At 44.5% G+C, this 19,952-nt stretch overlaps 1 protein-coding gene across 1 annotated transcript in view; it reads right to left on the reverse strand.

Annotated features, from left to right (window-relative positions):
- The window catches only part of T265_04653 (hypothetical protein), a gene marked incomplete at both ends in the record, with an annotated part of 93,800 nt that overhangs the window by 25,779 nt on the left and 48,069 nt on the right, over positions 1–19,952 (reverse strand). Inside the window, 7 exons of the mRNA XM_009169444.1 lie at positions 6,389–6,676; positions 7,283–7,453; positions 7,565–7,936; positions 9,195–9,494; positions 10,275–10,634; positions 18,271–18,711; positions 19,112–19,529. Coding sequence (XP_009167708.1) covers positions 6,389–6,676; positions 7,283–7,453; positions 7,565–7,936; positions 9,195–9,494; positions 10,275–10,634; positions 18,271–18,711; positions 19,112–19,529 — 2,350 coding nt within the window. The remainder of the gene's footprint in view (positions 1–6,388; positions 6,677–7,282; positions 7,454–7,564; positions 7,937–9,194; positions 9,495–10,274; positions 10,635–18,270; positions 18,712–19,111; positions 19,530–19,952) is intronic.

The raw sequence follows: 19,952 nt of genomic DNA on the forward strand, positions 1-19,952 counted from the left end.
CTGTCGCCACCTGTGCACTAATAAATGCAACTCTTATGCAGAGTAAAGGCAAAGGACTGTCTATGAAACTATCCTTTACGTGCAAATATCCAGCAAGTTTTGATTTTTTTAACACACTTTTCAATAAAAGAGTGCACCTATTTAGCTTTCACATGTCATCTTGAAGGAATCTGACGGCACTTTGCAAGCCAGAGAATCTCTGAAAAAAGTATGCTACTGATCGGTATTCAGTAACACGTGTTTATTACTGGTGCCCACAATTGCACTACAAACATGCCATGTGTGGACTGCCATCAGGGTAATTGTTCTCTGTTCATGATGCCTATCCCCACTTCATTATGCCTCCTCGAAAGTCTCCAACAAAAGGATAGATAAGTTCCAGTGTTTTGTCGACATAGTCACGATTTCTCCATCTGAAAGAGGGGCATTCGAAATCCATCGTACCCTCCCATCTTCGAAATTTTATTGTATAAATTCGCAGCGGATCCATCCAGAACTACAATCACACACTGTTTCAATTTTGTCCAAATAATTACCCATTCGGACAGCATTCCTCCTATCGTAGCGAGTGATCTGAATAGATCAGACTCACTTTCTAACCTTCTGTAGAATGTTCATTTCCTCACCTCCATTGTATGTTAATTAATAAAACTGACACTTTAGTTGCACGTACGTTCACCAGAATTGGTTCAGCTGATAAATTCAGTTCACTGATAACAATGCCTAATTCCAAACACTCCTCAGTTTTCCGTTATCTCCATCCTACAGTACAGTGTGAACATTTGACTAGCTGTGGTAACTTATGTTTCAACAGATATTGTCCCGTTCCAACAGTCCACCTCAAACCAGACAGATTTCCCGACCTCCTTGCTGAGGCACTTCCGGTTCAAGAATGAAGTGGCAGTCAAGTTGGGCAAAGCCCGGAAGTTGGGTGCTAACTGGTGAGTTGGAGACTCGAATCAGTCGGCTGAATTGGATTTAGGTCGGAACTCGTCATGGTAACCAAAATTGTTGTGATCTTCAGAGAGCTCAGTAATAACTCTGGACCACGACTTAAAGGTGTGTCCAGATGGCTCTGATGCAGAAGACCACAATCAAAAGCCTAACACATTCATCAGCATTTTTGAATGCTCTAGCAACATAAAAGCAAAACTGACTCCGTTCGCACTTCAACAACAAATACTGTGCAGGAAATAGGGCGGCAACCGGAACCAAGAAAATCTTTCGGTCCGGATCTTGCGGAAAGCCCCGCTGACCTCGTTACAGCTCTTTCCATTAGAGAAAACACCCCTAGTTGTACCAAAACAGCCAAGGTAACTTTTATTTCTGGATAATAGGCCTTGCACCACTAACCCGTTGTCTATGTTTCCATACTTCAAAGTACAGTCTTATCGAGGCCAAGGTGCAACCAGTCCGCTGAAGACACATGACAAATATCTTAATTCAAAACTGGATAACACTACATGAGTTCTGCATTCAGATAAATAGACCACAATAGTACTTCTACTATTATTCGGTTATGCGACAATATATTGAACTACCAATAATTCGAGTGTGTTAACTCGTCCTGTCACGTCAAGGCTCGCGGACAGGCAAAAGTCTCTCATTACATAAGTGACATTGACATCACCAATCCCGAGCCGTTGTTATGGCTACTCGACGGGCAATAATTGACAATGCTTGCGCCTGATTATTGTGCTAACCAAACCCAGTTCCAGATATATAAACGCTCTCATCACTACCAACTTAGACAGGCGCTTCATGAGGAACTAAATTTTTCCATTCTTCTGTGCCCTGTACACTCGATTCTTCCTACCGACGTAACTGTGCTGATAACATTCTGATTGATCGTCAAAGTTAGGAAGTCCGAAAGGAACCACAAACCAGATCGAATGAACTTAGTGGATGTTCCCCAAAAAGCTCCCTTCTTTCTGTTTCAAAATGCGAAGATGTTAATAACTCCTTCCCCTCAGGTAATCGTGTTCAGCATCTTGTTTTTAGGCTTATGGTTCACCGCGTCTGTCTTCCGACGTCCACCGACGTGGACTGGAGCTACTATCAACCCAACTAGTCACTTCACACTCAAGCGGTTTTCATTACTGTCAAACTTAGAGCACTATCCTCTAGATGTTAAGCACGGATTTGTTATTGTATGTGACAGTCCCCACTGATTTCACTATTTCCCGGGCCTTTTGATGAAGGATCAACATCTCCAGATGGGGCGAGATCGCCAAGACTGTCATAATTAGCTGTTTGGTGAGCAATCACTTAGCTTCACCAGAAAGTACTACTGGAAGATCAACATCCTCTTCCCCCAGGTTTATCCCAAACCACATTAGCATCCTGTAGACAGTACAAACGTCTACCCATGTACCGTAATTCTGTGACTTCCCCCCTGTCTTGGTGTGTTGCTGACACTGACTCATGGTGTGGTTCGTTCTTAACAAGTCTTCTGATTTGCGTTCATTCTTTACGGGTTTTATGGCTACTTTATATCTGATGCGAGATTTTGCCTCGAAAATTCACCTTTGCAGGCACACAAAGCTTTTTTAAATTGACCTGACTATGGATAATGATGCATTTCGTCTCTTTCACTGTATCCGTAAGATTGGTAAAACTCATCATGAAAGTTCACTGATTTAGAATACTGTCTTTTAAATCGTTGACACATCAGTGGACCGATATCCTAGAGATGCGTTTCAAGAGTTGGAAACTATGTCAATTAATCAGGTGGCTGTTGATCTGTAAGTGAGCTCGGCAACCGAGTCGCAGCTCGGTGAACAGATCAAAAGCCAATAAACGCGCCGAAGATACCAACATTCTAAAGCATTAGCAACTGAAAGATACTCAGCCAAAGTGAGAGCGCCAAAAGGATCAACCCAGACAGAACTTTCGGTCCTGATGTGGATGATCCAGTGAGATTGTATCAAATGAGAAGCTAGACTGGTTGATTTCGCTCATCACCCTGTAGCACACAGAATATGAATCTTTATGAAAGCGTTCTGAATGAGTACAAAGACAGCTTGTTCATCAGGTCCTCAAACAGACATGCTGGTGATAACACTGAGACGACCAAGGCCTTTAGCCTAGCTGAATACTTTTAATTATGACAATGATAATCCCTTGAAATCTTTCATTAATGATCGTCTTCCATATTGTATTAAATACTGGAAACATTTACAGTGAGTATATATGGAACAGGTTGGCAATCCGAAAACACTGGTAACGAAGCATAGAAATCCTTACCATTCAACTAAGAAGTGTTGGTAAGTGCGGTCTTCCCAGATGGGGACCGCGGGTTAACACAAACCAACGCGAAGTGACGTTGACAGATATAGCTGTCACGCAGCGTGTGGCGGTGGTTTATCGAAGCGGCCACGTTCACTACTTAGCTCCTGATCCCTGCCACCCCGAACAAGCAGAACCATTCAGGGTCAATGAATTGACTGGAACACCGCCTCCAAAGCGGGACTCTCATTCCCTCAATCTCCTAACTTCGGTGAAGGAAGCTGTAGTACCTGGAAACACTGCACTTCGATACATGGTTTGTGAGCTGAGAAAATGAACTGGATCGAATTGAAACTAGTTAGTTTTCCTAGAGTCTAACCCCCACACACACAGCAAACCCGTCTGTTTCGTAGCAGCTCCATTTGCTGGATCCTGTGTTGGTCTCCAGACCATGCTGTTCACTGAAATATCGATGCTCCTCATCTATCACTTGAATTCTTACTCGATGCGTTTGCACTGCCCATTTTATAGAGTCTTCGTCTGCAGAAAGGAAACTAAAACTGAGCTCTCATCACTTTAACGAACCTGAACAATCAAGACGCACTCATCGATCGACCCAACGCCTAGGCGTCGCACATAACCTCATTTTGTTTGATTTCTTTTTAGCGCACAAGGGTAACATGATTGATTGCCTCACAGTACCCTGACTGGCTCATCTTAGTTGTCTACTAAGGATTATCCACGGCCAGTTTGCCATGCTTCCACGTTTTGCCCTGTGTAAATTTCCTCGACAGAGTCATTTTGTAAAATATTTTCCATACTGACAAGAACTATAACACAAGAATGCTATTCATTCCATCGCAGTTAAATTGTAGGTTTTTAGCCAGCAACGAGGAAACTTAGGCCCATCTTGAATTGAACCCACCAGATTCCACTTGGGATGCGATAAAACACCGTTTAAGTGATCCACTTTGAGCGATGATTGGTATCCTGTCTGACCGGATCGCTTTTATCAAATAATTCTGGATTACCATTGAGGTTGTCGTCTTTAGGTTCAACTATATACACACCACCGCACGAGGTCAACATACTTCTCCGTGCTCTTGGTGCGACAGCAGATGCCTGCCTCTGGACAGACCAGGGAAAAAGTGTACTTGCACTCTTGGCCCTCACATCTCACTCGCGATTGGTAGGCAACGCCAGTACAACGCACTAATGGTTGGTTGCAGCAGGTCGGAGAAAGAAAACAGCGTTCAGAAGTTGGGCCTTGTGTGGGAGGAGTAGGGGGAGGACTACCCGACACACAAAAGTCACACCGGATAGCGGACGTGTAGCGGTCACCCACTAGATCACCCGTCACAAACATTCAAATCACGTAACAATTTCTGTCCCACTTGTAACCTTAGTCGACAACATGTACACTACAATTTCCCATCCAATTTTTGTTTACGCGGCCACCACCTGCGTCAGGCGCGCCAGGCTTACGAACTTCAACCACATCAGGTCAAGTTGTATTCATGTTCGTGTAGTTGTCAAACACGAATGGACCCCTCTCTCTCTACACTGCACACATGCATGCGACTTGGTCTAAAAACGCTCGCGCGCACAGGACAGGATGTCAACCGAGCTCCACAAGCCCCACGAACAACTACGGAACACGTGTAGCAGTCATACTGCAGAGAAGGCACATATCGAGTCCGAACATTTGTCCTCAAGCAACGAGGAACACCAACATCAGATGTAATTCCCGTGAATTTGATAAATCCCGCAACCAGCTGCAACTAATCAAAAGTGTCCGTAGGACTACCTGACTGGGAAGTCCTGATAGGCACATCAATCGGTCGACACGACAAGGACGGTTGCTGGGTCGTTATCTGAGGCGTCGAGCAAACTAATCACACCGTACACAAGTGTAAATCTTTACATGTCCAGCTTGGGCTGCGAACAACTAGGAACACGTGTAGCAGTCATACTGCAGAGAAGGCACATATCGAGTCCGAACATTTGTCCTCAAGCAATGAGGAACACCAACATCAGATGTAATTCCCGTGAATTTGATAAATCCCGCAACCAGCTGCAACTAATCAAAAGTGTCCGTAGGACTACCTGACTGGGAAGTCCTGATAGGCACATCAATCGGTCGACACGACAAGGACGGTTGCTGGGTCGTTATCTGAGGCGTCGAGCAAACTAATCACACCGTACACAAGTGTAAATCTTTACATGTCCAGCTTGGGCTGGTAGAGTAGTCCTAACACTCTCGCCTCGCAAGTTAGATGTCCGAAGTGCAAGCTCCGGCATAGCCAAGCATTATGCACTGCTAATGAGTTCTACTAAGAACAACACTCGAATCCATTGATTGCCCTTTTGGCCTGGACACATCGAAATGATTACATCAGGACAGACGGAGCGTGATAAGACAATGGCAGGCAGCTTTGTTTACTAATATGCCAAGGATTTTAGTTGAGCCTGACATCAATATCCAAGGTAAATTTACTGCAGTCGCTTGTTTGAAAAATGCTTACCCCTTCAATGCAACGCATACAGACAAAGCGCCCAACGCAAATGGTGACAGTAACTACATTGTAGATGTGAGCGCGGCTGACATATCTGGAAATAAGTATTACAATGTCTGTCCCAGGTGTGATCAACAGAAGTGTATGAAGATCATTCTGTCTCATGTAACGTTCAGATTTTCATGAACCGAGGCTGAGTTGGAGCAGATCATAGTGTACCGGATCTCGCATACAGCGGACACCATTTTACGATTTAACCGAACCGTGTAATCCGTGTTGCTTACGCTCCTGAGTAGCTGATCACCTTTGGGTGCTTAGGTACATTGACAACTGATAAACGATAGGATGAACAGCATCTGAGTATCCTTCTGTTATACCATGGCTAGTGGGAGACACCATTATATGAATTCCACTAGTCGGTGGATGCTTCAGTGGTAGCTGAATTTTGTTCAGGAAATTGTTTGCTGAGTGGTTTCCCTACTGGTCGGCTAAACAACGGTGCCATTATAATGGTTGACCAAAAACATTTGCCAACGTGAAAAGCAATGGAATGCTGGCACGGAAAAGAGCATTGCAACTCAAATTATTCAGTAAACAATTCCAGTGGTGCTCCTTACCGCAGAAAGCCGACATGTGTAGCTTACCTTACTGAGTCGCAAACAACGTATCCACGGGCGGGAATCAGACTGTCCCGTTCCAGCCGGATTTCGCCTAACAAAAATGAGACCTTTGGAAACCAGAGGTCGGAGAAATTCGCTCAAACCACTGGGTGTTCCCGTGAGAACAGCATCCGAGGCATAACCGTCTGGAGGAAGTAAAAGAGGTAGTGGGAGATCCTTCATCTCGGACAACTGCAGTTCCGGTATCGAGAGGTCTTGTTGACTGGCCCTTAAGTAATGGTCCATTTCGTCCAGGATCGCTCGATCGTTCACCTGAAATGATGGAATGTACACCACCAAATTCATTGCTTTTGAAGTATGGTACAGCTTTCCTCAAAAAGGGAGGGAACGTCTGTAACCAATAACTAATGTATTTAAAGAAATATCTGTTTTGAACAGAGGAAGTGCGCGCATAGCACTATGATGTCATGCGCCTTTCTTGTAAACCCTCCAGGGGAGCTCAAGCATCGTAAAATAACCACTCTCCAAGAACACGGACATAATCCAGCTTCTGTTTAGTTTCTATCGCGCAGTAAGTAAACGACTGCAGTCTTTTTTCGGAAAGCAACTGGTTGCTAGGGCTGAAGTTGAGTCTCCTGTTGAAACCAAACTGGCATGCTTATGACGATAGCTGTCTAAATCTGTCCAATCTGGGTTCACGGGTAAAATAAGTCCAAAGGAAATTCTGGAACTGTGCCACAAGAAGGCCGCACCAATCGTGAGTGATGTCGAAGAGGTTTCAGTAACCTTATGAGTAGTGTATTTCGTTTAGAAGATTAGTTCTACCTATTCATTACACTGACTGGGCAAAATATCCAACTACTGAGCCTTAGCACGGTGGCTTGATGCAAAACAGAAACAAAACGTTCAAAAACAGACCTCTTTCACTCCGGTCACAATCAAATCAATCCAGTCATCAGGTACCGGCGGTGGATCACCCAAATGAGCTAACAACCATTCCAGTTGAATACTGTTCAGCGATAGAAGCCCCATGCAGAACTGATAGAAATCATCCAAATTTGAGCGGTCCGCTTGGATAAGTTGACAAGCCTAGAGAAAAAGGGAGAGAGATAGGTGAATATATGTTGGTCTTTGTGGGTACTACGTATTTTAAGCGAAAATTTACGAAGCATATTGAACGAATGAAGGTAGACACCTCACCTGAACACAACGTTGAAGTCGACACTCAGCAGCGCGTTCCAGACCGAATCGCTGTGCCCAGTGCTTGATACGTTCTAGTCTTCGCATCAGACGAACGGCCCCTAAACGTGTGAGCCATATATTCTGCTCATCACGTGCGTGGCGTGGTCTAGCTTCAGTGTTGATCAGAGCGTGATTGAAGATATAGGCATTCAGTGTATGAAAGAGTTGAGCGAACAGCTGTATGGTAAGGGAAGCGTTGACGCGAGTTCGACGAAGCAGATGCATCAGCCAACTAAGGAATTGCATAAGGGTTTGCAGTTTAACCGGATCTCTCGAGTGACCAGAGATCTGCTGTGGATTGATCGGTCTGTCGTCTAGACGAAGATCTTCCTATAAATGGGGAAACGTAGCAAGTGAACTGGAATGTTTGGAACGGTTCTACAAACATTTCAACAGATCACACCATCGGACACGGAAACTTTCCAATCACTTTCAGTCCAACACCGAGGAAAGTTCATAACCAACGATGACGAAAGTCGAACCCTACTGCGTCCTATCAGAGAATTGGACACTAGAACGAGGCTGCTCCAATCGAATCAATTAATCCAACAAGCCGAAATCCAATAAACGCTAGACAGTGCCTTGATTAACATCGTTACAAAGGATATGCACACGTAGCCCATTCGGCGCATGGTTTGACATAGCTTAATCGATCTAAGAGTAAATCCCACTCGAATGCTATTCACATTCACGAGATTCTACTCGAAGCGGGGTCATTCATCTAGTGGTTATTACCGAAAACTGGGAGATATGGTATCACGATGAACGTTTTGCAATGATTTCTGGGCTTTTCCATCGAGGAATGCATACTAAGACGTCCCACATGTTCACATGTCTATTTACTCGTAAGATCAAAGGTCGCTTCAAAGGACTACACAGATTGGTACCAGGCAGCAGGATACAATATGTGAGAACTAGGAACCTTCATCTGATTATCACAAGGGATCTTTGAACCAAACATTGCATCATTATGGTGGGGTGATAACGTTTCACACATTCTTTACAAACGTAGAGTACACAAAAAGAGTCTATAGTTCTCCCACTGAAGCCAAGACGACGTCCCGGTTAGCCTTGCGTTTTCTTCGGTATACAGCACCATTTTTTGCAAGTTTATCGTTGGAGCCTTGAGTGGTTTTGTCCGATAACGAGTTTCATAGTACTTACTCCCATTTTGAGTATATGTTGCACCCTTAAGTTGGCTACCATTTGTGGTTCAGCGGCTGCACACCAATGCTACACGATGAAACTATCTTTCCCAGCAGCCTTTCGAATAGAAGACCTACGCAGTTTATAGGACCATACATCCTTACTTAGTAGACTGTTTGCTGAATCTGGATATCGAGATATCTTTTAAACCTAAATCGAGATTCCATCTGCCAAATGAATACTTTCTACCGGTAATTAAACTAATATACTGTCTGGCTTCAAGAAGGAACATTCAGGAAATAAGTGTTGGACTCCTACAAGGGACCCCCCGTCAGGAGCTTGCGGTTTAACTTCTACGCTGCCCTCCTCACTTGCTGGCACTCTGCATTGCAAGAAGTCATTACTCAAAAGTCAGTGTGAATTATATCAACAGGAAGCCCACCTGTAGGTCAGAGTCTCCGGGATAGGTTAGACAATGAAACATTGGTTGTAGTATACTGGTCACACAGGTCCGTAACTCATAAAAACAGTGATCCACCGCATCGGCAAGAAGATGTAAGGCTTGCCGACAGGCATGAATTGGAGATCGGGGTCGGGAGGGCTGTGATTTGTCCCACGGGGAACACAGACTGACGTCGTTTTTGAAAAATTGTAGTAGCTCACTACTATTTGCTAACCAGTAGACGAACGGTTGAATGAGGCTCATGTGGTCTGCAGGACCGCGCGTTGTGCTTGGCAAAGACTAGATGAGAAGTGGTGCGAGAGAGAGAGAGAACAAGATGAATGCAATCGTTCAAATTGGACTTATCAGGGTAACTGGGAAAATAGATAAGAATGAGTATGGCGAAAAAACTGCACAGAGCTGTACTTTTGAGTCAGACTCCTGTGGTAAAAAAATCCAACACAAGAATGGATCACAGGGACAGTGATCAACTGTTCTCCGTGAGCATCTAATTGAAAACAATGGACGAATGTTCAGAGTAGTTTGGTGAACCTATGATGAAGCCGTTACATTAAATCTAGTCTGTGTTTTCAGCACCCAAGCGTTGTTCCATGAATCAGAACAGACCCATTTTAATGGGGGACCACTATGTCAAAATAATCTTGTACTGCTAGCTACCTCCGTGTAGGATCCGTATGAACACAGATGGGTGAACACAATAGGCATTCTAACTGAACATCTGGAGGGTGAAAATCCTGTCAAAAGTGCCGGTCTAGTAAAAGAACAGTGCTCAGAACAGTGATCAACTGACCGGTTACTCGGTTCGTGTACGTTCATGGCGGTTTTTTCGTCAATCAAACAAAGCTTGCAGTAGCAACTTTCTGAAGACAAGAGAAGGACAAAACTGAAAATGGGCTGTTCTGGGTAAGCTTACGTAAGTGGGGAAAAACCCCTAAACCAAACAGACATCTGATACGGGGGTTGATCTCACTCCAAAACGGATCTCCACTGATTCGTTACAAATGCAAATGACCTAACCAAGTAGGTATAGAGTAGATAAAAACTAATCTGTCAACCTACTTCATACACACGTGTCGCGATGTAGTTTGTGATGTAGGACACATTGTGCTCCTTTTCGGCCGGAACTAAGTCAGGTAGAGACTCCATGTGTTTCTCACAAGCTCGATAGACCAAGTAGAGCGCGTAAGCTGGGGAAAGACTGAATAGTGCAGGGCGATTCTCATCCTTTGTTCGATGCGTTAGAGTGTGTAAGTCAGAGCCCACTGCGTTGAGGATTTCATCCACAATCTGGGTATAGTGTTCGAGAAAATATTCTCTGTCTATCCTATCGAGGTCTTGTAGCTCGATTGTCAGGGGAAGCTCGCCGGCTGCGGACATTGACGTCTTTCGGAGACGGACATGTGAATCAGGCTCGTTTGTCTGAAAAAGAACGGGGTCATTTAGAGCACAACCATTGTGAATCCCAACTAATTGTTCTTAAACTACCCGATATACCCGAGCAGCTGGTTCCATTAAGATGGATTAGGCTTAGGTGATCCGATAAGGTGCAGCTCTTCCAGGATAGCACCGGAAGTATTTTTCGCTCGACCAAGGTATCATGTTAGCTAGCCAATGATGATTTAGGTTGCTGAACCTGGAAAGGAATCACAACCATTCTCAACTTCAGATCAAACTTGAGCTAAATTTTATTTGGATGTGGTTATTTAAAACTGGAGCTTATGTCCGGTTATTAAGGAAAGTCTGTCAGCTCTTCTCGTGTGGATAATCATAATCCAAGTAGGCGTGGACTTCGTGAAGAGGCCCATGAAATTGTAGAAGCTACTATCAGTGAAAGAAGGAAAGCCATTCGCGGCAAAGCCGTTTACCAGCAAACACTAATTAGGCAGTTTCACGTCATTATACAGGTAGGTAAACATCCCATATATACATAATCGTAAAACTGGGCAGCATTCTCTTGAACCTTCCTGAATATTCATTGCCTATTACACAATATTAAACGGACACTGCAAACCAGTTCCACAATTTCCGCCATAAACTTCATCTTCCATCGAATGCGGGGGCGGAGCTTTTACATAAACCACAGGCTACTCACATGCCTCATCAGTAGTATCCACCGTTACACCAGTGTTGGTTCCGGCTTCTGGATTTACGTGAAACAGACAGAACAAAACCCTGGTAGAGCGGATGAAAATCCAGGCCTCACTCATGCTCAAAGACTATAAGCTGTCTCAGAACTTGGGAAATCTACTCTGAAAGGACACCAGTGTGGTTCCGGCTTCTGGATTTACGTGAAACAGACAGAACAAAACCCTGGTAGAGCGGATGAAAATCCAGGCCTCACTCATGCTCAAAGACTATAAGCTGTCTCAGAACTTGGGAAATCTACTCTGAAAGGAAAGTACATCATACTTTGCAGCTTCGTAGTTGTGATTCAAGGAGCGAGCCAGCATTGGAGCACGTGAGGTGATCCACGGCTAGTGGGGCCACATCCATTCTAACCGCGGAAAACGAATCAGGAGGTGACCACCTATTTGGTATTGGATTACAGAATGTTTGAAATCCCATCCTACCTCTCGAGAAATTCGTGAAGTAAAACTGGTGACATTACCTAACTAGCATGAGGAAATTTTTAGTGCCTCATGGCCACTCAACACAGACTAGCTTCACCTTCAGTATTACAGCCGTATCTCAATTATGCAATGCTACATGAGCTCTTCCTGTTGCAGAAACCCCAAACTCATGACTAATGTGAAAAGTAACAGTTGCTGACGATGACAAGGGGAGCAGCATGAATCAAGAACAGTGACTGGATATGTATGTACAGTTTATAAACGATATAGACATTACTTTTCCACACAATCACCTGGGTAAAAACGTGTGAAGAACATGAGGCTCAACAGGCTATCTCAGCGAACGACGGAAAACAGTATTTGAATCGATGTGGGGCAGTCGTTATTTGGAGGCCCTTCATCAGTCATCTAGAGTCAACCACCCTAGAGCGCGTCCCCCTAAAACGACCATCCTTCCATACTAAGTCATCTTGATCCTAGTAATGAAACTACACTAATGCCCTAAAAAACCAGGTCCACTTTTTCCAACCGACTGCCTCACGTCACTGTTTACAAGTATTACTAATCCACAGTCCATGGGGAAAGTGAGCGCCACAGCAATGCACATTTTACTACACGGATAGACAAAGCTGGTAAGACCATCTTTAGCCTCTACGAAACGACCGCCTTTAACCGGTTCCATCAACGGAATTTCGTCTGCGTATAAAAACTTTTAGATGACGGCTAATTGTGCAGGTATACCAAAAAAGTGGTTGAACCAAGGGACTCTATCATGCAGCTGGGGGTGCTTCATTCATTTCACTTCGTAACATCTTCAGGGTGTCATTACCCTCTGTCTTTCGGGAACTTGCGAACTAGAAAACAATAGACAAGGCATACAAAGTATACACTGCTGTGAGGCTGACTTTAATTCCAGGATTTGGCAGTTCAAACATCATCGAAACTGGAACCAGTTTCCTCCTCAATTATCAGTCAGAAAATACATTACTGCCCCGTTGCGTAGTCATGCATAGTCAGAGCAGCTCAAAAATGCGAGCAAGTATTGCATGATCGTCATGCTCTAACAATGAACAAGCTGGACGACAAGAAATCGGGAGCCTTGTAAAAATGCATACACTTCGGTTTTTACTGACGCATATATCCTGTTTCCTTCTGGGAGAGCTGGCGACCCCCCGGGTCCACTTTCGTTATTCGGACACTAAGTAAAAACCTATTGGAGAAGCTCTGGAACAACTCTAGTACGACCTTCAAAATAAAACCTGAGTCAGCCAAAAAGCATGGATCTGCGCCGGAAATCATCCGGAAAGATGAGGGAGGCGTGAAAGAAAACCCATTTTAAAAACTTGCATTTTGGTGCTTGGAGAACAGAGATAACAGATAACAGAGAACAGAGAGAACAGACATAGGATCGATGGGATCATATCTATATGTACAAGGATATAACGTCGAAATTCATAGTCGCATTAGAGAGATAGTCACGCAATCGATGGATTCAAGACAAAAGTATCGGCCAAGTCATGGGTGGCAAAACCGACGACAACGACAAGTGTGCACACGACGCCAGTCTTTGGCGTCTGTGTCAGTTTCTTTTCAATAGTTATGACTAGCGAGAAAATCTGTGACTCTAACGGAAATCGGTCTGACCAACGCCTCCCGTGTGATATCCCCAACGTTGGAAAGCGATTTCAGTTGCACTCCACTTCCTAACGTCCAGGTCATTTAAGTGGTCCTCGTCTGATTGATTTTTTGTGCTCAAATGAAAAATACATCAATGTGTGGGTCGAGAAAGCTTGGCTGAGTGCACTGAATTTAGAGCGATGTTTTGTGCTTCAATCATCACTGCTCCTGTACTACGGTAATTGTCCTCGAGTTTTGCGCGTCCACTTATTAGATGAGTGTCTAAAAGTACAGCTAGAGTTCACAGAAAGTCGGATTGGAAGGGCAGTCAGTAAAGTGCTGCTAAATCGCGATAGTTAGACTGAGAACAGACAAATAGACCCATAGTGACTAGAAAACACTACAGCTTATGCTGGATAATTTGTGTAAGTCGTTAAACCTTCAATTGATAGATTGTTTGCCAAAGTAGAGCCAATCTCGCTTTTTAGTATCGCATCCAACTTCACTTTCCACAGCCGTACAACCGCTTGTGGTTTTGGTCAGATGTTCCAAACGAATAAGGGCAGCCCTCGGTTACAAATGCCACGGTAACAACAGAATTGATGTTGGTGATGATTACACTGTTGTCGCTTAAATGGCTCCCACCTCCCAGAAACGCCACTGTTTGTGAAGAGATATAGTGAACTATGTGTGATACCAGACCTCAGCACTGCCTCCATCGAATTCTCTAAGAAGTCACCAATTCTCACCGTTTTTATTTGGGATGACTACAGATGATCTTCGTTCGACTGGTACCATACTCTGTAGAAGATAGCATATGTCACTAGGCTAGCAAACTCTAGTCCTTGGCCAAACACTACTTACAAACTTGCCGAAAACTCTTCGACAGCCCCTCGAGTTTCGTCAGATAGGCTTGGTTTCCACCAAATCTCTGTCCCACTTGAACCCCAAACACACTCATTTGCAAATCAACTTGATGTTGTTGAGGGATCAAAATGAAATTCATATCAGTCCCTCAGTGATGATATTCTTCATCCGAATGTGCTACACAAAGACCATTTAATGTCTCAGTTGCTACAATGTTGAAGGTATCGCATTATACTTTCAGGAAGACAACTATTCATAGGTTTGCTAGAAACGTTTCAGGAGTCCACTACCGGTTTCAGCACTTTTCATGACCTTGGTGCAATTTATTCGGTTGAAGAACAGCCTAAACGAGAGAAACGGCAGAAACTTTGCCATGTCTCTGATCATTACTCATCCGGGTGCAAATGGGTGGATCGGCATTCAGTAAAAGAGGATTTTTACGACCTGTATATGTGTACACTCTAGAAAAATGTAGCGCCCGAAGTTTAGACCCGAAGTTTTCCCGGTAGATCTCTGCAGTGGACAAACGGAAAGACGATAGGCCCAAAACGGCACTGTCATGGGGCCAATGCGCTGAAAAACAGAGCTGCTTTCTCATCACACATGTTCCGTCTCACGCCAACGCAACTCACGGACAACCCACTTCGACAGCACATTTGCAAACCATTGTCTCGAGTGCGCGCTCGATTATGTGTGGGTTGCGAGACCATGTTCGAACCAATGTTTTTTGTGCATGTGTGGCGAGCTGAGTCAACTGATTAAGCAAGACTGTTAGAGCATCACGCGACGCTCAGTCTCCACGTGCGCTTGCGAAGCAATTCGGCGACAGCATAGAAACTAAGAGGCCACTTGACGTTCTCTGCGTAGATCTGTCGAACTCTCACATGACTACGTGAGATTGGTGCAGCATGGTTGTCATGGTAACAAACAGCGGTTGGGCGGACTAGCCGAGAACTGTGTGCGTTCGGATAAGCATCGTGACAGCGCTATGCCATAAATCACTGCTAACTTTGTTTTTTTCTTCTTCTGACAATCTCGAAGCTATCGTCCTATAAGGCAACCAGGCCTTCAGACACAAAGCAATATGAAATCTTGATCGCTTGTATGTACGCGGCAGTATTTTGAAGAGACAGCCCAGCAGCAAAGAAAAGTGCCTACAATTATGGTCGATTTAGTTAAACAACCTTGTGTCAATGGGGTCCAGGGGACTCTGGACATTCTTCAGTGGCAAGTAAAGTGGACACTTTAGACAGATAGATGCGGTTAGGCAAAGCACGAACCTGCGATCTCTCGCTAACCACGAGCCTTAACTGCCACGATAGCTGGCATTGTTTCGATTTGTTTTACAAAACAGTCCCATTACAATAGTTTCGTTTCAGACGAAACTCTTTTGATGCGATGCATCACACAGTCAGCGATTACCTAACAGTAACCCCAGAAGAAGGCAAATGCTGTTTCTGTGAGGCCCCGGATTTTTACGTTTTGGACACATCAGAATGAAGTGAAGGTGATCTATTACCACGTAAAGCTCATAATGGAAATCAGCGGTTTTCCCTCCATACAAGTGTTTCAAAAGCCAATCACTCTGGCTGACTTCAAACCACCAGTTGTTCTCTCGATATTCAGTACTGACAAACAGCACAAAAATGGTTCCGAGCCGTTATTCAGATTGATTCTGTGTATTTCTGTACTGGCGCATGACTGTTGCGGCGCAAAAAAGCTCGCTAGACAAGTAGTCTACCATAAGACACACAAGAAAGATCGTACTGCATAAGTGCCTGGTTAGACATAATCGGTCATTCAAGTGTCATCATCTACGTGCCAAGGATGCATTGGTTTAGATTAGCAGGCCAAACATGCAAGCCATCGGAACAAACGGGTCATAAACGATGGTATTTCGAATCTCCGTTGAGTAAACGTTTTTGTAAAGTTTTGCATTGAATTTTATGCAAAGCAAAGTGCACAAGATGTGCACATTGTAGGACCACTCCTGGCAGTGGTCAACCGGCGAGCATAGGGTTTATAATCCATTTCACTAATCTTACGATAATCAATATGATTTCGTTCACTTCTGAATCTAAAGACTTCAGATCAGTGTATGTTTGACTGGCAGATGGACGAGTAACAGCCCAAAATGACCATTCGTCAGAGCATTTCCCTGGGCAATTCACATTACTGACCTTAGTGCTTGATAGTCAGTAGCTGTTGTGATACCTAATTCGGCTCTTCAGTACTGTGGCTCAATTTTCGGCTGTTCCAGAGCCTAAGGGTCGCACTAGCCACACACCTGATCAATACTCACGGACGCCAATCACGTGCGTCTCAGTCGTGGTGCACACAAGCCCCCAAAATTAGGTAGCCCTCCACCATACTCAAATTCTGACGCACGGTCACGTGCACAAACGTCACTCACGGTCACGTTCCCCCAAAATCTGACACTAGCACTGAGACTTCGTGGGAACTTGGCTTGCTACAATCCGAAGAGCTTCTTCTTGAAATGCCGAGGGAGTCCGTAATATGTGCAATCAAAATGAAGAACTAAGGGGAATAAAAATGGAGGCTTTTCTAGAGTTTCATTCTGCAACTAAGGCAACCACACCATTCCCATCGTTCGAAATCGATTTTTGGACGAAAGTGTCTCCTATACAGCTGTGTGCAAAATCAGGATTGTTTTACTTAATTGTTTTAATATTACTGATAGAATATTGCATACAGACACATGAAGATTAGGCCTCAGTACTGATATGCAAAAAATATACCCTACTATTGAAAAGAAGAAGGCCTTCGCTGCGGAGTTGTTTATCAGAAAATGTCAACTGACCAGTTACAGATCATTGGATGGGGAAGCAAAACTCTCATTTGCATCTTATTTACAGAAACTGGACACCCATCTTCTCTCGGACGCGTTTTCTTGAACTTTCCTGGATATTCAGTGACTCCAATCATTCACTGATCAAATCCAAGCAAATGTTACAAAGCGGCTTCACAAATTCCGCAACAGATCTTCCCTTTTCAAGAGACGCGAAGCGAAATTCCAAGGACAAATAATGCTACTCGCATGCCTCCTCATCAGTAGTATCACCGCTACACTACGACAAACTGCGGTCAGATTTAGCCGCAGTTTCTATTGGCTAAGCATCATCTGGCCACCATCATCATCATTAACGTCGATGAGAGTAATACAACAGTGGAAACTACTGGGGCATAGCTGCCATACAATCATGAAGAAGGATACACAGGTGACAAGTCTGTTCGCACGTTGCGATTCTGCAACTTATGAACCTAACGGCCAGGTAACGCAGTACTAGGTGGGGTCTGGTTATCGCATGACATCGCTGTGATCCCGCAGGGTTGTTTATCCAGTCACAAAGGACTTGCAAGCAAGCCATCGATCACCGGTGGGGAGCCGTCTAGTGTATTGTCCGAATGAGTCATTCCGGCTTGGATGGCCAGATAAGCTGTAGATCTTCATTGTGTGTGATTGCAAGGGTGTTCCAGGCAATTTCGCTACTGTGTGGTCACATTTATATCCAGTGGGGGGACGCGTTCTCCGATCCTTCACTGGAGTGGGAGAACTAGCCGTTGTTCACGCGTGTCCGAACGAAGAGAGGCGGAGCAGACTGCCTCTTCCTCACCAATTAGTGGAGCCACTAACTACAAGTCCCTGGATAGACGATATCGCCCTCCGATGTTTTCTTTAAGCCACAAAAGTAACTTAGATTTTGCACACTACTTGTTATGCAGCAAGGAGGTAGTTTTCTTGGATTTTTTTGTGCAATCAATGGCTGTGAGGTTGGCAAGAATTCTTTTGGGAAATGACATTGGAAAATGACACTTAACGAAGACATGGATGATACAAGCGTGAGTGCGGAAAGTTATTGTTGCCACAGAAGCCGTATAGCAACAAAATGAAAAACTTATTTATAGTTCAACCCTAACACCAAGTGAGCATACAAATGAGCTGTGCACTTTGATCAAACAAAAGAGTTTTTATGGCCTACCTTCTCGGTTTGAGATATTCGCGTACCCGAAGTGGAATGACCTTCCAAGGGTTTCATACTGGTCGCCTTCACTGAATAAGCACCTGGTGCACCATTGGCTATCCTTGGAAGGGTCGCATTTACTTTCGGTGGCTCTTCGACCAGACCCATATCAGTTTCCAAATAGACAAACTTCAAAAACATTGCTTTCCCAAGTTGTATCAGTCCGTCAGAAGGGACTAACATTGGACCGGTGATACGCTGCCCATTCACACGTACTTGAGCAGGTCCAGGAGGTCTGGCGAATCCGTCAAGGGATGGGGTGATCAGTAGCGAGTAGCTTGTCACCGCGTCAAAGTCACCTGGTTGTCCACTTTTTGGAATCGACCATTTCGAGCCACTGGTACTGGCCAGTACTGCACCGAAAGTGCAGTGAACTGGACGGATGTCAGGATGAAGGTTCTGAAAAACAGTGGACAGAATTGCGTTGCTTAACGAACGTGAGTTCCAAATAGTGTACGATTCTGGTGAGCAATGACCTTGAGGCATTTGGATGAGGGACAACCACATATCAAGAGGGAATTCCCCACAGAAAAGAAGAGATGTTTCCTTTCTGAATGCATCACACACTGAGGTATGGATAGTGGAAGACACCGATATAGACTCTCTAGTGGAGTGCTTCCCTGAGTGCACTATACGGGCATAAGTTTGGCCTTAACGTCAAGAACTCAGAATCCATCTGTTACCAAGACTCCCGGATTACCAACCAAGACATTGATGAAGCATGGAAGCGAGATAAACGACATCAATGTGATTCCTATTGGACGTCAGTTAACCAGCAAATAAGATATAGTGCGCTCACCTTATCAACGAGGATATTCGGTGGAGGTCCAACCATTTTCTCAATCGTTCCCAGCTGAATAGGAGCAGGATAGGTGCGATCGAATAGCCCTGCCAAAGAAATAACCATTCCATCAGGCCGACTGGAATGGTCCGTAGAGCTTTGCACTTCAATCAAATAAGGCACTGCTTCAGTGTCGGTAGATTCAGATGCGCCTGGACCTGCCGATCGTGTCCTAGAACCATGTTTGAACGCGGTTGGTGGAGCTCTGGGATGAACAGGAGCTGGAGCGGGTGGTTTGCGACCATCTTTTCCGGTCGCGCGACGGTGTCTGAGTTGGAAGATGCAAGAAATATCTTCCTTTTGGCGCCTCAACAGTAGTCGACTCCCAACCAGAGAATCTTGGTTGTGTAATGTTTGCTCACGTTCTACGTCCGGACTGCATGTGGAAGGAAAATGTATGACACACCGATGGAGTAAGGTATATGGTGAGATGTGTTTTGTGTGTACTGAAACACAAAGGGGTGATGATACATACCGCCAGTAGGTAACTCAAAACCTAGGTTGAAACAACTGACCAATAATCATAGAAACTGAGGCAAACATCTCCCGGCCAATCGTCGGAGGTTTCCACTGGATACAACTGAAGACGGGCTCAGACTCCGATTGTCCAATAAGCGGTGAGCATTTGTTTTAGCCGTTACAGCAAGTAAAACAACAGTTTGATTCGAACAGACAAAATCGGTTGAGGCAAACTATTCCAGAGCCAATCGCTATCAACTACACCTTAGAGTTCAAGTAAACATCTGAGTAACGGCGGACATTGTTGTTTGTGCACTACTTCGTGTACCGAACCGATTTT

The sequence above is a fragment of the Opisthorchis viverrini genome (genome assembly GCF_000715545.1).
Source record: "Opisthorchis viverrini unplaced genomic scaffold opera_v5_80, whole genome shotgun sequence".
NCBI lineage: Eukaryota > Metazoa > Platyhelminthes > Trematoda > Opisthorchiida > Opisthorchiidae > Opisthorchis > Opisthorchis viverrini.